This window comes from Pocillopora damicornis, chromosome 3 (genome assembly GCF_964200805.1).
Source record: "Pocillopora damicornis chromosome 3, jaPocDami1.2, whole genome shotgun sequence".
Taxonomy (NCBI): Eukaryota; Metazoa; Cnidaria; class Anthozoa; order Scleractinia; family Pocilloporidae; genus Pocillopora; species Pocillopora damicornis.
The window spans coordinates 4,588,843-4,607,001 of NC_142672.1; the positions used below are offsets into that span (position 1 = coordinate 4,588,843).

Consider the following 18,159-nt stretch of genomic DNA (forward strand, 5'->3'; position numbering starts at 1 on the left):
GAACAGGAAAATGGTGGGATTGGCTTTCGCGTGTAACTGAAATTCTCCGTTAAAGTTCCAATCGAAATGACAGAAGTGTAGTTAAAAATAGCCAGGGAAATCCAGTGGGATGTCACAGCATTTTAGAAAGCTTAAGTTTGAAAATAACGTCATGTAACAAACGCAATAAAATAAGCTGTGACAATTCAACCACGTTTATACGATTTTCATCAGTAAAAATATGAGCCGTAAATACTAAAAATCAAAACAAGCTTCGAGGATGTTAATGAATTTTACATAAATTTCTAAATAAAAAAAAAAGAAAAAAGATGAGGAAAAATCCTCATCCTCTTCATATACCACTCAGATACAAGCGAAACAACGCGTTTGTTGGCGAGTTAAAAACAGTTTATTATGACCTCTTTCTAAGCCTTCATATCCCTAGAAATGTTTAAAGCTCTAACAAAATAACAATAGACCTATAGACTTCTATTTACACTTAATCTCTCTATCATTAAGTATTCATAAGCTGACAGTTCCATAGTCTGATTAAATTCACAAATGCAAGACTTCTCCTTAAAATCAAAGCCATAGGGATGATAAGGGTCTATCGAAAGTCATGGAATCAAAAGGAATGTTTCCCTGCAAGTCTCGTACTTTCCTAAGATGCAATTCTACCCCGCGAGGATCACTCACATCCTGCGACGGCAATTCACATTCCGCGAAGGTCGACGGTCGCTCTCGCGCGAAGACTCCTTGTACCCCGACCCGACCCCAACCTCCTCGTTTTTTCACTCCTCGACTTGACTCAAAAATGTACAAATACGAATCAACCATTAGCCTATTATTTTACACTGACTGACGAAACGCACCAATTTTTTTTTCAAACCTTATAAATCATTCTACATAAGTTTCCACTTGCAAGATGAGGTCGATTTTTAAATAGCTTGTTCTAGACGTTCAGTTAGTAGAACGAAGCACGATAGTCGCAGAGGAGTGAAAAAGCGAGGAGGTTCGGGTCAGGTCGGGTCGGGTCGGGTCGGGTCGGGCCGATTCGGATCGATTCGCGCTGTTAACTGTCCTGCTACGTTTTACCACTACATTGTACGCCTGAAACAAGCCACCTTGTTAAACTCCAAACACAAGTCTGCCGATGTCTGTAGTTGATAATTGTCGGTGTTATTTTCCTACAGAACTGAAGAATTTCTCAAAGGAAGTGAATTAATCCCTGGTAAACTTTTTGACTTTTTACATCATTTATAAACTTTCTAATTGTGACTAATAATAAAACTACTACACATGCAACATGTAACGCATATCGCTCTCTCTCACGGTTACACTCACGTTTGTTTCAATCCGAGTTTCTTTTTCCTAACAATTGATCGCACACATTTTGGGAAATTAATAAATAATGGAATCTCAAGCTCGCATAATTTCCCTTCTACCAGTAGACTAACGGCAAATACAAACAACGAACTCTGCACAGAGTAGCGCTATTTTAAAATTCGCTATCGTGTATGTCCTTATTTTATTTCTTTATAAGAGCTGCCTTGTTGCGTTAAGGTTGTTACGCTATGCTTATAAAATATCCTGTGTTGTGTGACTGTTGACGAATTGGTGCTATCCGTGATTCCGTACGAACTGTGAACACTTCAAGAAGATGAATTATTCACCCGGTATCAGCCATTGCTTTGGTAGGAACCTTAGTTGGGCGTTTGCCATGCTCATAGTTGACCAGTTTCTGGCCGACAAGGTACCTGAAAGAAATCAGACATGTACATAACCTTAGTTCATAACATAGCTTACTCCTGACGGTGTTAAGTCGCATAATTCAAAAGTTCCATTCTCCCTTTGTCTTCAGTTTGAATCCAAAAGTAAGGTCAAAACGAAGAAGAAAATATGCAAGTTCTCTCTCCCCAAAGAGTACCAAGCTGATCACCGCGTAGCTTGCAAGCAGACCCAAATCAGCGTTGCACCACTTTTAGCCAAGCATGCGAGATTCAAACAGGCGGGCGAACATGCCAGAGTTCCTTTCGCATACTCACATTGATCCCCAGGAACCAAGCTCCCTGGTTCGTAGATAAGTCGAGCATTCGATCGTTTTTTTGTTCGGTCGGTCCGTCATTCATTCGGTTAAATGGTCGGTCACCCAGTCAATTGGCCAGTGGTGAGTTGGTTAGCTAGCCCTTGAGTCTCTGTCATATATTTGACTTGTTAAGCCATGTCAAATTAGTTTTTTAGAGTGCGTTATTTCAAAGAACACTTGGGCATTCGCGGAATTCTCTAAAAACGTAGCTAAACCTTCAGCTTAACAAAAATTTGGAGATGTTGGTTTCTGAACAAGATAGAAATATGACGAATAGAAGAATCTGATGGTGACAGAGGAGGACCTTATACCTTTTAACTTTTTAAAAAACACAACTTACTTATCATTCCTGATTCGTTCGTACAAAAGGCGGAATTGACGTCCTTGAAATATAAAGCCCGCAATCAGGATGAACATGGCCAACAGGAATGGGTAAATACGGCGGAGACAGAACAAGCGAGTGTCAGGTGATCGCACTGAAGAGAACGGCAACAATAATCAATAAAGTACGAGTGGGGAGATGTTAGGAAAGTGTTAAGAAGCTGAGGCAAGTTTGTACAAGGTGGACAAAGCCTCTTCCAGGTAGTCGTTCGGTAAACGTGACACTAAATGGCGCAATTATAGCATAGGGAAAAAACAAGGGAGGGTTAGGTTGAGTAACATTTCCTACTGCATTTCGCTCCACTGAACGCCAAGAACAGGCAAGGTGGAGATAATTTTCCAGAAAGAACCTTATAAACTAACTCACTTAAATAGGAACAGACAGGCTAGGGATTAAGGCTATCTTATTCCAAGGCATTTACAAACGGATAGGATTTCTAAATCTAGAGCTAAATCTAAAATTTTAAGATAAATCTGTCAAAGGAATCGTCTTAGCTCTTAAGCTGCACACAAGGTAAAAATGCCGAGGTTTAATTACGCCACTGAATCCAGACGTAAGATATACACCAAATACTTACCAAATATGGGTATAACTCCGGCAGCGGTGACGTAAGGGAATGAAACAGCCAATAGAAGACAACATACGACGGGTAAGGTCACGTGTCGAAATATAAACATCACATTTATGTTCCGAACACCATCTTGATATACCTGGAAAATTGAAGTAAAAGATTCAAATCGACAGTGTTTGAGCATGGTCTGCACACTTATTGATAACGATATTCGTCATCACAGTGGTAAAAATGTTATATACTTACGAGGAGGCGCAGCCTAGTCCCCGCAGCATTTCATATTTACCACAATATCAACGTCAACTAAAACGATTCTCTCGGTACATGACCTTTACGGGACACGCTGACGCGAGCAGCGTTGTCTATACTCTTGTCGACAACAGCAAATTGGCCAATCAGATTGCGACTTTACTACCAATTGTGGTAAAATTACTGATCGATCTCAATAAAACAAATACAGCTTTAGGGTGTAGGGGTAAACCTAACATTGATGTCATGAAAAAAAAAATTGATTTACAGAAGTTTCTCCCATTCATATGGAGAAATAATTCGCCCATTGACTATTACGAAATGTACTGCTAAGCCTGAGATCGCTAACCAATGCTTTACTATAAGTGTACGTAAATATTTGGAAGGTACCTCGATAACTGACCTAAATAAATAGATGTCCATCTTTCCCGATCGACTATTAACCAATTACTGTCGTCGCAATAAACTACTCCCGTCATACATCGTACTCTAAGATCGCAACATGACTAGCTTCCACAGGGACTATAGTTAGAACAACACTTAACTACTAGACAAGCACTTCGACTAGATGTACAAGGCAGGACAGCCTTTGCTGGTTGATGGATCAAATCATTGTGTGTTACCTGTTCTAAAGCTCTCTTAAGCCACCAGTTTGGTCCCATCATGGTAACAGCACATATAATCTTCATGTGAAGCACACCCAATGCCCAGTCCTGTTAGAGAAACAAAGATATGGCGGTCTTTAAATTGCTTAAGAGACTCGGGCTGAGAAAAGTATGACAGGATTGGGGCTCTCTCACCTGCCACGGAAAAAACAAAGGGGTCTGATCGAGAGGGACTCGCAAAGGCGCTACCACGACGAGCTCAAACAGAAGGCCCAACAATAATGGTACCAAGCCAATAAGAGCGAGGGCTACGATAACACACTTGAGACCCTGAAGACAATAACAATAAAGGTCAATTAATTATAGGCAGCTTCATAAAGCTACAGTGATAGAAGAACAGTTTAATTCACTCACAGCCAAGATAAGTCGAAGATGACGATTAAGATTATCTTTAGCCGACGAAGAAACCTTCGGTCCACCTTGCGGTGATCGTGTAAGCTACTGGTTAACTGATTTTATCAACTGCGTTAATAATGTATATTGGCCACCGTAAAGAGTTTCTAAACCTGACATCTCGAGCGTTAGCTCTTCGTCAAAGCAAACCAGAACTACTGGTTAGCTTTCACGCATCAGAACAAGGTTCGTTGACATTTCTTGCGCTAAAATTGACATGTTCCAGACTTTTTCAATCCGCTTATTGTCATTTTCCAGACTCTGTGTTCAACATAAAACTCCATAGCCTACACAAAAAAAAGAGGTTGTCCAAGCTTTCTTTGAAACAGACCACAAAATACGAAAAAAAAAAACAATTATGTTGTTCTTTACGTCCTGGGGATTTCAAACAGCTACCAACCTTGTTACAATCTAAAAATGATCTGGACTCTTTTAAAACTCTTTTTTTCTCTTCACGATTTTACTTTTACTTTCAATGATTCATTCAGGTCTTAATGGATAGTTTCCAATCGCTTTGTGGTATCAAGGCTTTAAGGATCTGAGCGAGCCTTCACCAAAATTCCGCTTTCAACAGAACCATAAATCCACAAGGAACTTACCAAGAGAAACCACTCGAAGAATTTCAAAGCAACACCCTTGCAGCCAAGAGGTATCCAGGAGGTGAGTACACTGCCTATTCGGCAAACAAGCCATATAATATACAAACCACATGCTGCTGTATACAGCTCGTGTACAGCGGCATCACCCATCCACAGCAGCATCACGCTTCGGCCAATAAAAACTAAACAAAACGATCACAACTTTAGACTTTTTCAGCTGTCACAATCGGAGTTTTGAGGCGGAATATGGTAGGGTCAAAGCCCTAACTCTTTTTCAAGTTTTACATGCTTCTTTCGTTTCAATTGTATTTAATCAATTAGGCTCATCACTTGTAGGGCAAATTGACCGAGGGAGATTGATCTTCATTCTCCGAAATAGACAAAAGTATTAATTCCGTAACTCACCTGGTCCAGTTAAAGTCACAAAACTTGCAAAAGACAGCGAAACACACATCAACACGACAAGTAACAATATCTAGGAAACAAGAAAAAGCATGAGAGAAAATAACATAGTATCTCAGTTTAAGCAGCATAGAGTAATCTTCTCCCTACTATATTCCTACGTATTCCACGTTGCAACCTTTAAGAAAATGAAATTGACTGCCGAGCTGGGGTACGAACACTTATTAGAGGCAAAGTTTTTTTCTTTCTCCAGAGGTCATAACAAATGTAAAGCATCTTTCCTTTACTATGAGGCCAGTATTCTGAACAAAGATGAGATACTTAAAAAAACAAATATATAATAATTATGTTGAAGGGGTAGGGTGGGAGAGGGAAGAGGGAGAGGTGTTTACCTTAAAAGCGAACATACGTGGTCTGATATACGGCTGAAATCCGAGAGCAGCTCCACCACCCCCCGCAGCATTACCAGCAGCTGGCTGAGCCTGCACTGCATTCTGACCGGCAGCGTTTACTTGAGGGCCATTTCCAGCATTCCTCTGATCAACACGGTAACTTAAATGCAATCCATACACCTGGAGAGTAAAATTCATCAAATGCCTGAGTGCTTTTTCCACAATTAAACTAGTTAATCAACCAACTAAACCGTGAATATCTTTCAGTTTAACAGTTATTTTAAGCTCGATTTCCGCCGCTCTCTCGAGTACCGTCTTCGCTCTTGTGGGCGTGTGACCAAGTCGCGCCCACTTGGTCTTAGTTTTGTAGATTTGTGCCTGATTGGTTGAGAAGGTGGCGCGATATATCTGCACCAATCACAAAGTGCATTATGGCAAGACAAAGCGATCCAGAAAAACTATCAACAGTCAACTGAAATTTTTGTCTTTGGACGGACGAAGGCAGAAAAAGCTAAACAGAATCACATATATCTTAATTATCAATTCTAGTGAACATGTCACTAATAACTTAGGTTTTCTTCAATCGATAAAAACTTACATTTTCTGCTCCATCCAGAGGCACGTCCCCTAACAGGTATGATCTAAGATTTCTGGAAACAGAGCAAAAGATTATCTTGATAGGTATGATTTTAAAAAAATGGTAAATCTATCCTGCATTAGAAAAACATGGACATAAAACTAATTTTGGTGTAGCGACTCTCTTGGATGGGAAAAGAAGAGTAAAAGTAAAATCTGAATAAACACTGAAGGCCACTTTAATCCGTTTAAACCTAAGGGAGGCTAGCTTCTAATTTCCTCTTACAGCACCACCCTTGAATCAAATATAAAGGTTACAAGAATAAAGGAAATGATCAGTGATTTAAGGCTTAGGAAGCTCCTGATATGAAAACAAATTCTCCTTCTCTTCACCTTAAGAAATCTATCGAAAACAGTATGGAGATTATGCATACTGATGTTAGGGTGTAAAGGACTGAGAATACTTACAGGACGAAGGCTGCGGCAACAGCCCAGCCACGCATGACATTTTTCAGCCATTGTCTGGTATGACCCTGCTCCAACAAAGCTGGTAACACAACCTGAAGTAGTAGCAACTCAAGGGATAACTCGCTTACGGGAACCTCACTGAAAGAAAAGTAAACAATGGAAATCATTTTAAGTGGAAGTTCGCTCTGGAAACAACACAAGGAAATTTTTGGGGCGAACTTGTTTCACTTCAGGGGGAGAGGGGGGCAAACCTGCGAAGGTGGTAGGAGCGAACTTACACTGGGACCAAACCTCCAGGTACCGTACAACAACGAGGGAAATCCGCTGAAAATACCATTTTATCGAGGAAAACAATTTCTAGAGAGGATAAAATAACGGAGATATTCAAGGAAATAGTTTTCGATGAACCAAACGGGCCTAACCTAAGTTAAGGAGGACGAACGATACGTAAGGAGTAATTACAAGGCTGCATCTGACCTGAATAACTGGACATTGTACGGCAAGAAACTTGGAAACAGCCATTTAATGAGTCGGACAGGAAGATACATCATAAGGAGCACCGTGGTGCCGAACACAACCTAAAAGTGAACGAAACCAAGTAACCTTATGTATCATTAAGGGGAGACGGGGTGGTCTGGGTCCAGTTGTATAAAGGTGGATAACGCAATCCAGCGGATAAATTGCTTTCCAGCGGATAAGTGATACCAAAACGAATAGCTTTATCCACCAGACAGAGATTTATCCAGTGGATAGCGTTATACACCCTTCGAACAACCGAGGCCTGGTGATTGGAGCGCTAGACTCCGGGTCGAGATGTGCAAGTCCGTAAGTTGAGCGGATCATTGTGTTGTGAACTTAGGAAAGACACTTTGCTTTCACAACGCCTCTCTACTCTCAAGAATATAAATGAGTACCGGCAGGGAAGCTTGATGAAATGCTAAGGAGTAACCTGGCCATGGACTAACATACCATTCAGAAGGGAATAGCAAGACTCTTCGATAGCTCATGCTTCACAAACCAGGATGAGCTCTGCTTGGCTCGAGTGAAAACTTGCTTTATTACTCAATGATCAGGGAAAAAACAATTTACGTGACAGGTCTTTATGCTATTTCAGAAACGTCTCAAAGAGGAATAGGAGAAAAATTTTCTTCTGTTTTATGATGTAAGGGAATTTATCTGTATAACATAGCATACCAATGACAGCAAAAACCTTCTTGCATGTCTGTACACAGGGAGTCGTATCATCTGAAATTTCGAACAAACAGCAATGCCTTTAATTTGACTGAAACACAACATCCCTGTGAGAAAACAGATCAGATCTCTCACGGTTCACGGTTCACGGTTCACGGTTCTCCTCACGAGGGGAAAGTTTCTTAAACAGTTTACTCAGAGGGTCAACCATAACTAGACTCGATATCCTTCGTTTTCTCGGCTTCGGTTTACGATCCTCCCGAAAGTCTTCGGCGGGAGAAACGTGGGATCATTTCGCTGGTAATCGATTCTAGGGCATAACTTGAAGAAGTCACGTACCTCTTGGACTGGATGAAAGTCAGGATCATTCAGATTTCTCAAGAACCACAGGACACCAGGTCTGAGGACCTCTCTGAGCAAGAGAACAAATGAAGCAAAGTAGAACACGTACACCATACCAACAAGCCAGTGAAGGAACATGGCTGTACCTTGGAAATAAAACAGAAGTAGATTTTCAATCTTTGCACATGAAGAAAAAGTTCGATGTAGAATATATTCCTTAAAAAATACTAACTTCCTATAATCATTAAAATACCTGGTGCCGAATCAACACTTAGAAGTCTGTCTTTCAATGTAGCTCCAAACAGAGACTATAGAAAAAAAGAAGAAAACTTTCATTAACACTTAATAAAGCACTAATGAATATCAATTCTACCATCTTCAGAGGATACTACCTTTGAAGTTTAAACAGAAATGCACATAAACATAGAGCTTCTTTTGCTCAGAGAAGATGGCCACAAGCTTGTTAAACGTGTGCGAGTTGCGGTAATACTGCAGTGTGTTTGTAAGTGGTGTTAATACTCTACGACTTTCGAAAAAAAAAGCCATAAATGTTAAGAGGCGTTAGTGCTATGATGTTAGAGGGGCACCGTCATAATCAGGCTGAAGTTATTTCAATCATAATGTATTCGTTTTAACAGACTCACCAGCGAGCATACGTCTAACCACCATCCACACACCAATGGAAACAATCCAATCTCTACCAACATTAACAATGAAACCTGCCAAGGAATCAAGTAAGATGTAATTGGAAAAAAGTTATTTTGAATAACCTACATATATTGACAAATTCAAGCGCATTTCAATCGAGTGCAGTAAAACCAAAACCAAAGTAATTAAGAGAGCAAATCGAAATTTCTTTCCGGTTCTTACCTTAACTACTACATAGCACAACCCCAATATTCTTTTCGGTCTGCAAGAAAAGAGTAATCATAGATCAAGTATTACTGGCTCTGGTTAACTAAATAGACATACTCTGATTCTTGAGAGAGAGGGTTTAGGGTTATATATTGTATTAATATTATAAGAGAAAGAGAAATTCTGTCTTGGTCACTCATAGGGGTTAAGGGTTAGGGTTTAAAGTTAAGAGAAAAGGGTTGAGGTTAAACCATAGACTTGTATCTCTTTCATCCACAAGACAAAGATAGTTATTAAGTAAAAAATGAACCAACAACATTACCTTCTCAATCCACACACAGATGCTACACTCTATAAAAAAAATAGTCAAGGAAGAACCACTTTACTGTCACACTGGACTACAGCACTATCCAGTACCAATGTACCTTTTCTTGACACCAGGAGTTACTTATCAGTTACAATGACTCTAATTTATAACAGGTATACGGTAAGTAGCAACATCAGGCCACAAGGTAAGTGGTATAGTATGACATGTACACTTCATATTGTGAAAAGTGTCCTTTCCTAAACTACCCAATAAAACTTTAGTTCAGGGAACATTTTACCATTTAGGAAAAAAAGTATTGACTTTACAAAGTTTATAAAGTTGAACTTATCTAAACCTTATTGTTTTCAGAAAATTTTTTTAAAAACTTTTTCCCCATCACATCTTTGCTATCTCTTTTTTTAACTGATGAGATCAAAGGAAATATTATCTAAAATCAGCTAACCTCACCCACCCCACCCCCCAAAGTGATCCATTAACTTATACAATTTCAAGTTTTCAAGAAAATACATCAAAGTGACATTTCTTGTAAAAAAGGATACATGACACAATATTAGAGAGAAGGCAATAATCACATATCCTAGAACTGCAGTTAAAAGACCTTCAAATTTCGATGACTGAAACTGCAAAATAATTGATAAAGAAAGTTAGAAACAAATTGAAGCACATAAAAATTTCATTGCCAGAAGTCATAAAGAAATAGTTACTGTCTTTCATACATGCACGGCCAAAGGAAACAAGAAATATTGCCAAAGAAGCGTTCAGACAACTGAGTAAAGTTTGGTGTGAAGTATTTTAGATATGGCTCACAAAAAAATAATACTAATACTTCAAAAGATGATTATGAAGTGAAAAAGGGAGAGGGGATTTTAAAGCGACCAGTAGTTTTTTTTTATCAACATAACTCTGGGTTGCCACAGACTTTTGTTTCCTTTTCATCTGCAATCTTACACAACTAGAGTAAATCTAAAATGAAGGCTTTTTATTTAATTCATGATCAACAAAAACTATGGCAAAATTCTAAATTGTGACTGGTAATCAGCAGCTCAATTTGAGCACCAATAGGGCTGTACATAAGTAATGCTCAACATTACACAAACTAGACAAAACATGTCATTTGCCCAAGCTGTGAAAAGGTCTATTGAGTGCTTTTTCTTCTCAGAAAAAAGTCACTGGTATGATATTATTTTTTTTACCAGTTTCCAGTGACAGGTGTTTTGTCTCTCAAATTTTTTCACAGTTTTAACTAAGTGGAGACTGAGATTTGTGCCAAATTATGTCTGTAATCATGATAAACTAATTGGGGTTCTGAGTTGCAGGCATCCTCCTTTGTTCATTTCTCCTGTGATTACAAACCAAATTGGACTCCACTCATCCTACTACAATTGTTAATAGGTACAAAGTCACGTAAAGTTAGGTATCATTCACACACAGACATCACGAAACCTGCCACTTACCACTTCCTCAAGTGATAATAGAATAACTGTAAACTGCCCAATGTGAAAAGGACAGAAGGCTGAAAAAAAATAACACAACAATCAACCACCACATCATTTTACAATGGGATCATATATGTGACTGTATGTTGCAAATCATAATTTTTCCATTTTCAAAGGAGATAACCCCTCTCATCAAAGCAGGGACTTAAACATACCGGTAATAGCCAGAGTAGAAAAATAACAGCACAGTAAAAATAAGCCAGAAGAAGAATGTGGATGATTATGAACGGGAGGATTCCTTAGCAATACTATTGGCTAAAACTTTCAAGCTGCAAAAATTGTGACACAACTCCCTTAATAACCATGCAAAGTTACTCACCAAAGACCAAAATAAAGGATGTGTTTAGAGAAACCACCCAGAAAACATGCTCCTGAAAAAAAAAATCCAGAGATGCATTTGTGAATCAAAATGTAAACAAACAAAAATACATTTTCACTTAAACACCAATGAGAGGTTTTTTATTAATTAAGTCTATAATCCAAGATGTGCAAGGTGGCAGAAGATAAATGCATCTACCTCCAAAGAGCTTTAAGTTAATATGTAACTAAAAACACAATAGGAAAATTTTTTTTTCTGCAGTTTCTTTCATTGCAGCTTTCCTGCAAGGATAATACAAAGTATCTTCATTTGCTTTTCATCCACAGGTCAAAAGGTAATTTACTTCACCTTAAACTGCAAACAAATATAGTTTGGAAACTCACCAAAAATACCAAAGACCCATCCAGCCCAAGCATCTGTTGAAGAAAATTGATAAAGAGATTGAGTGTTCATCAAAATGTTTGACACCAATACAGCTTTAGGCATGCATATATTTATTACCACCAGGAATACTATGATTAACTTTGTTTCACGAGGGTAACACACAACATTACATCTGATGAACTCATGGCCAGTTATTAGGCTTTAACTTACATTAAATGATATTCAAAGTGTCAGTTTGTACAAGTGTACAAAATGTAGTATTCTTTATGATAATCACCATGCAAGCATAATCTGGTGTAATATGTGGCTAATTTTGAGAACAAAAGCAAAAATCTTACCCTCTCCCATGTAAGTTCTTCTGCAGCCCTCTCCCATTCCACAGGATTCCAATTTGCATCATCTGTGGACAAAAAAAATTCAAAATCATCACCATCATTAGAGTCTTCAGAGCAAACAAGAACAGACCTTCAAATCAAATAAGTTCTTGTGTCATATAATATGTGAAGAATGCAAGCATTCAGTAATGACACTGGAGCATGCTTCAGCTGTGTGGCCCAATACTGCATAAATCATTCCACAGTAGTTGGTGTATGTTCTGTTTCTTTGACAACAGAAAAGCCAATGATTTTGTTTGATATAAGGTTTAAAGCAGTTCCTTTGGCATCAAGTTGGCAGTAAAGACTTGATCTGTCATTATAATACTAACTTCCCTTGCCAGGACACCTTCACTTGTTCTACAAATAGCTTTAGGGTGTCAGAGTTACCATAAAACTCCAACTTGGATGTGCTGTCTTAAACCCTTTCACTCCCAAGATCTCTTTAGTAATTCTCCTTACTGTCCAAAATAAAAATTAATTCTTATGACGTGAGTTTGAAGAATTTGGCATTGGATCAACTAACAATCCCTAAATTTATATTTTTATCCATTCTCATCACTTGTCTGCCTGAGATAATAATGATATTGTAAGGAGAAATTATGTCTTGGTAACTAATGGGAGTTTAAAGGTTAATTACAAAAGTGTCATCCTTAAACTACAAGTAACTTCAATGAAAATTCCAAAGAAATTTTTTTTTCCTTTCAATTACAATAACAAAAAATATTTATTGCTGTTTATGCTGACCATCACCATTTTGAGCTCCATTTTCTGCATCTTGATTTGCTCCATTGTTCCCTTCTTCTTCTGGAATATCTTGAGGCTGGTTAACATTCTCCCCACCCCCACCTCCCTCAGCAGCTGCATTCTCAGCACCACCCCCAGGATCATTGTTTATCTAAATTAAAAGAAAGTGTGAAAGCATATGTTGTGATTAGACTTTTCTCTTTGTTTATAATCTTTAACACCAGTTTGACCTGAAATCCATTTTACAGAATGGCAGACATACAGTGCGAGATTAAGTTGCTACAATGAGAGCCAATTTCAAGCATTCTGAGCTTAAACTTACAACATTAAGTTGAGGAAGAGGATCAGCATTAGGCTCCAGCCATGCAGGGCCACCATTTGTGATAATCTGTTCCCGTAACCAAACTAAGCTAATGAATGCGCACAGTGTACAGGCTACCACAAAACAGCCTCGTATACAGTCTGAAAATAGATTTTCTCTGCAGAGAGACAGAAATTGCAATAATTTGATCGACAGCCTAAGTATCATGCATTATTAGAAATCTAAAACTACCTCATTTTGTCATAGCTTTAAATATTTTTTGGGGTTTGAAAAAAAAAGGCTAAATTATGTGTAAGAACATCTTTGTGGCTAATCAATAGGGGAAAAATTAATCATGTATATCTTGCTAAAAATTATTTTTAAGTGACAGTAGTCTCTTCCCACAGCATTATCCAATACTAACTTTTTGACATCTTCCATGGTTTAAAATTTACAGTTGAACCCCCATAACTCAAACCCTTGCTAACTTGAATTCCCTGCTAACTCAAAGCAAACTAATTTCCCTTGGATTTGCCTCATATAATTATTATTTACTGTAATTTTAACCTCTATAACTTGAAACCCTGCTAACTCAAAGCAATGTTTACTTCCCTTCAGGTATTTTTCTTTGTAATTTTACCCTCCATAACTTGAAGTCCATTTTCACTTTTGCGGACTAATAAGCCATAACATTTTGCATCAGAAGATTACATTTAGTCTCGTATATTATGACAAATAAACCTTTGTCAATATACGACATGTTAAAGTGAGATTTAGCGCTACACATTCTGAAAAGCAGCTGCTTTCTAGTACTAGTGGTTTTCATGCTTTTTTTGTTTCCTTTTGTTTTCTTCTCTTGTTTTCATGCTCTTACATTGCTAGAAATCTTACAATAAAACATGTACAAGCATAAAAACCTCTTTAATCAAGTGTTTCGGTCTTTTTGTTCAAAATCCCTCTAACTCAAAACCCTGATAACTCAAAGTTATTTTGATTTCCCTCAGCAATTCAGGTTATCAGGGTTCAACTGTATTTGTCATTTTCAAAAATGCACTCAGAGTTCCAAGCTACCACAACTTTAGTCACCATGGCAAGAAGAAAAAGGTTTTGGTGTCAAACTAAATCTGCAGCAAAAGTCACCAATTTGGCTGCTTATGTTGGGAAGTAAAGCAGTTTAAAGAGTGCTTTTCCATGACATTTCTGGGAACCACAACCATCTTTCTGGAAGCCATTTCATAATGTTTTTGTTGCCAAATCACAACTTAGAATAAGGGTGAGGTTGGAACCCTTGCACGTGGTTGTTACATTGCACTGTACTTTTGAGATGGGAAGAGCACAGAGTACTTACGTGGACAACATATCTAATGGCAAAGTAAGAAGAGAATTGACAGATCCAGCAAATAGGCATCTGTATATACGATCTAAAATATGAAAAAAAGAAATTGAAGTGCTTTCACAATCAGCTTTTGCCAAACATTTCTGCCTTGCTCATCAGAAGTTTCTTTTTTTAGTCCAACAAGTCCTGACCTGACTGAATCAACATTAAAACATTGTTGTTGGAAGCTTACAGCTATTGAATAACAAGATTATATTACTTTTGGTGAGACATTTTATCCCTTCACTTCATTGGCAATAGGGATCATTATCCTACTGAAAATTGAATTACCATATAAAACTGGATCATCACCATAGTGATCCAACTAGAGTTTCATGACAAAGGAATAAGAACAACCTATTTCAAGTCCATAGGGAAGAGTTCTATGTACATGCAGGTACAACATACACTGAATGAAGGCTTTGTTTGTGCTTAAAAGTTCATGGAGGTAGGACTTCCTGAGGGTTAAAACATTTGGGGTACATTTATATCAAGTAAAAAGCCCTTTTCTTGTTACAAGGAGGAAACATAAACAGATTGAGTTGGTTGTGCAACTTTTGATTAATTTTATCAATGGTTCAAATTTTCTTGTCCTGTCTATTTGGGTACTGCAATATATCACAATTACTTCAAAACAGAGCTGGAAGTAAATTTGAACCAGGGAAAAATTAAACTACCAAAGTTACATCCTTCATTTTTTGAATCTGGTGTAAGTCACTCTTATCCCTATCTGAGAAACAAGTACTTTATGAAAGAGAGAATTTTAAAAATGGAAATACATGACTGTGTAGCCTTCATGTAGGGAAGATTTTTACATCTTGTATTCAGACAGAGACTTAGAGTAAGGAAAATGAAACTGCATTGACTTACATGCTGTAATAGGCACAACTCCCAGCCATGCCAAGGCAACCAGTGTGTAATGAAGCCAATATTTTAGAGCTCTAAGAATGTTTGTTACTAAACCACCAACAAAATCCTTGACAGGAAGTCTGTTGGGCATGTCTGGTGCGTAAACTATGACAAAACAGAAACAAACAAACAAAAAATTGTTGTCAGTAAAAAATATGATGTTTAACTTTTTTGTTTCCTTTGTTTGAACATGTATAAGATGATGATTGATTAATTACGACAACAAAACAAAAAAACAACAAAAAAAGCAATAGAACCACAATGAACATATTTTAAATTGTTCATTAAAACACAAATTTTAATATATTGACAGTTTCAAAGAACAAAGAAGATAATTGTTAAATAGATGAATTTATGAAATGCTACACAAAGAGACAGGTTCAAACATATACATCAAAGAAGACAAATTAAAAGAGCAAATAAATTTATGGTAGAATGTATCATTCTTTTATAAAGAAGAAATTACAATTCCCAGGAAACAATACTATATAGCAAATATTCCAAAAGCTATTTTAATGACACTCACTTGGTTTGAATGCAAACCGGTGATTGCATAATTCACAATATCTGAAATGGATACAGGAAAGACAAAAAAGTTCACTCTAAGGAATACCACTATTTATGGTTCAATTTGGCGACTGCCGCTATTTCCAGTGGTGAATTTCACCAGCAGTTGGCTCTTAGCCAAAACTTTGTGTAATAGTCTTAATGTAAAATGAAATGAATTAACAGTTTACTTACAAGTATTCCAGATTATTGAATAGAATGACATTAATACTCACTCTTTTTTACTGTGTTTAAGCCACTGTACCAAACTGCAAATAAGTGAATGGAACCAATGAATGAAAAGAAGTAAAATCAGAAGAAGTCAATATTAGATGTTTTAGCAAATTCACAAAGGGAATAATACATATATATGGCTGTGTGAAGTAAGGACATTTTATGTTTGAGTGCTGAAGAATATTTTTACAAGTGAACCCAGCAGACAAGTGAAATATTTCCTAAAATATAAAGAGAAACCTTGTATCACAATGCAGCCATTTAATCTTTTATTTGCAATATTAACACCAATGAAATAGGAAACCACTGCCACTGCAGGTGTGATTCATTATGTAACCATAACATAATCTTTTTGTATGCAAAGATAACATGTTACATGTATCTCCAGCAGGAAGATATCATGATTTTGCAAGAGGGCTTAGCTGATATTCAAATGGTGTTTGTATGATACAGCACTTAATTCTACAATTTTCATGTGAGGTTTGGGGAATGAATGTTCAGCCACTTCAGGATTTCCCCCCTAAATAACATGATTTGTTACATCATTAACAAATATTCACCCAAGTGGAGGTGAATAGTGGTGCATATTCATTGAGCTAGGAAGCAGCAAGGTAAATATCCACCTCTTTCACCAACACTAAGGTGAATATTGACTAATGAATACTAGCCAATCAGTACATCAAACAGCACTATTCACTTGTTTGGTATTAACTAAGTAAAACCATTTAAAAGTATATACCACACAAATAAAAGGTACTTTTCACAGTCATGCTGATTGGCAAGTTTGGAGGTAACTCGCAAGTACTATTCACCTCCATGCCACCAAAGAGACAAAATTGTTCATCTGACCATTTAATTTCCCACCATATTGAGAGAATTTAACTATTATTTGATTGAAAGTGAAGGAATTTAAAATAGAATACTTTGTTTACACTAGCCAAAATGATAACTGTAGTGGTTTAGTTAAGGCTCCATAATAATAGTATCATTTCAATGCCTGGATCTATGAAAGTCACATATTTAGATACTATTATTGTGAAAACACTTTGACCTTGTAGCTTACCAACACTATAAAATTAAAGCACCATGACAATTTTATGTAACTAAATACTGACTCTGAAAATGTCATAATACAAAAGAGACTAAGGATGAAGCTATTTATACAAGGAAACTAGAAATGTACAATTTTGCACTGCACTAACAAAGCAAACCGCTGTACTGCTTTACCGATCATAGATAACAAGCCGAAACTTTCTATTTCCTTTTTATCGCTACCAACGTAAGTTGACATCTTTCGGTCTAGACAACGTTGAAAACAAAACAGAATTCTAAAATACAACGCACATGTACACTGTAATCTTCCTGTAAGTGAATTCAACATCTCACTTTCATCCATTCTATATTTCCCGTTGATTGAGAAAAAATTGCTCTGGGCGTAATTTTTCGGCCTTGTGCAAACAATTAACGATGTTAAGCACTAAATACAAGAGATATTGATGCAGATCACGAGATCTGCTTCGCCGGTCTAACACACTCCAGTATGGTGCTCTTGTAAAAAACCTAGATAAAAAGCTCAAAATACGTACCATTCTTGATGTATAAATTTAATGCTTCCCGTGCATATACATGGGTGGTACAGAGGCTTATCATGTGTCCCTTCAGCGCGACAAACCCTGCAGATATCGCCTAGAGAAAAACAAAAACACTGAGAAACATAGGAACAGACAGATTGTACGCGAATGTTAATACCTTAAATTAATCCTTTCATTTTCCACATCAAAAGGAAAGATTCGTGGTGTTATTTAAAAATTTCCAGGTAATTATTATAAAAATCTTTAAGGAAAGTTACACTAATTTTAAGAAAATGCAATAGGAGAGCAAATAACGAGGAACTCCTATCAACCTTCGTGTGCATCGTCGTCCATCTTGTTTCGTTTGGTCAAAGACTATTCTTGGTTGTGAGGCAATACAAATTTCCCCCGCCCCAGTCCACGCA

At 37.3% G+C, this 18,159-nt stretch overlaps 1 protein-coding gene across 2 annotated transcripts; it reads right to left on the reverse strand.

The window, feature by feature from the left end:
• Positions 1-365: 365 nt before the first annotated feature.
• LOC113665947 (E3 ubiquitin-protein ligase MARCHF6) lies at positions 366-18,105 on the reverse strand. 2 transcript variants are annotated; one of them, XM_027181689.2, is made up of 30 exons: positions 18,067-18,105; positions 17,750-17,849; positions 16,166-16,198; positions 15,910-15,950; positions 15,345-15,488; positions 14,448-14,520; positions 13,121-13,277; positions 12,805-12,949; positions 12,016-12,077; positions 11,677-11,709; positions 11,294-11,345; positions 10,933-10,991; positions 10,018-10,098; positions 9,473-9,501; positions 9,166-9,205; positions 8,940-9,014; positions 8,549-8,603; positions 8,293-8,441; positions 7,957-8,007; positions 7,240-7,340; positions 6,763-6,900; positions 6,317-6,368; positions 5,719-5,898; positions 5,330-5,399; positions 4,925-5,106; positions 4,068-4,202; positions 3,891-3,980; positions 3,025-3,157; positions 2,406-2,541; positions 366-1,736 (listed from the first exon to the last, which is right to left on the reverse strand). In XM_027181689.2, exons 1-30 carry the CDS (start codon positions 18,086-18,088, stop codon positions 1,649-1,651), a joined length of 2,706 nt encoding a protein of 901 aa, XP_027037490.2. In that variant the 5' UTR covers positions 18,089-18,105; the 3' UTR covers positions 366-1,648. The 2 variants fall into 2 exon arrangements, with proteins under 2 accessions (XP_027037490.2, XP_027037489.2); XM_027181688.2 differs by having other exon boundaries at positions 12,799-12,949.
• Between the last annotated feature and the right edge of the window lie 54 nt (positions 18,106-18,159).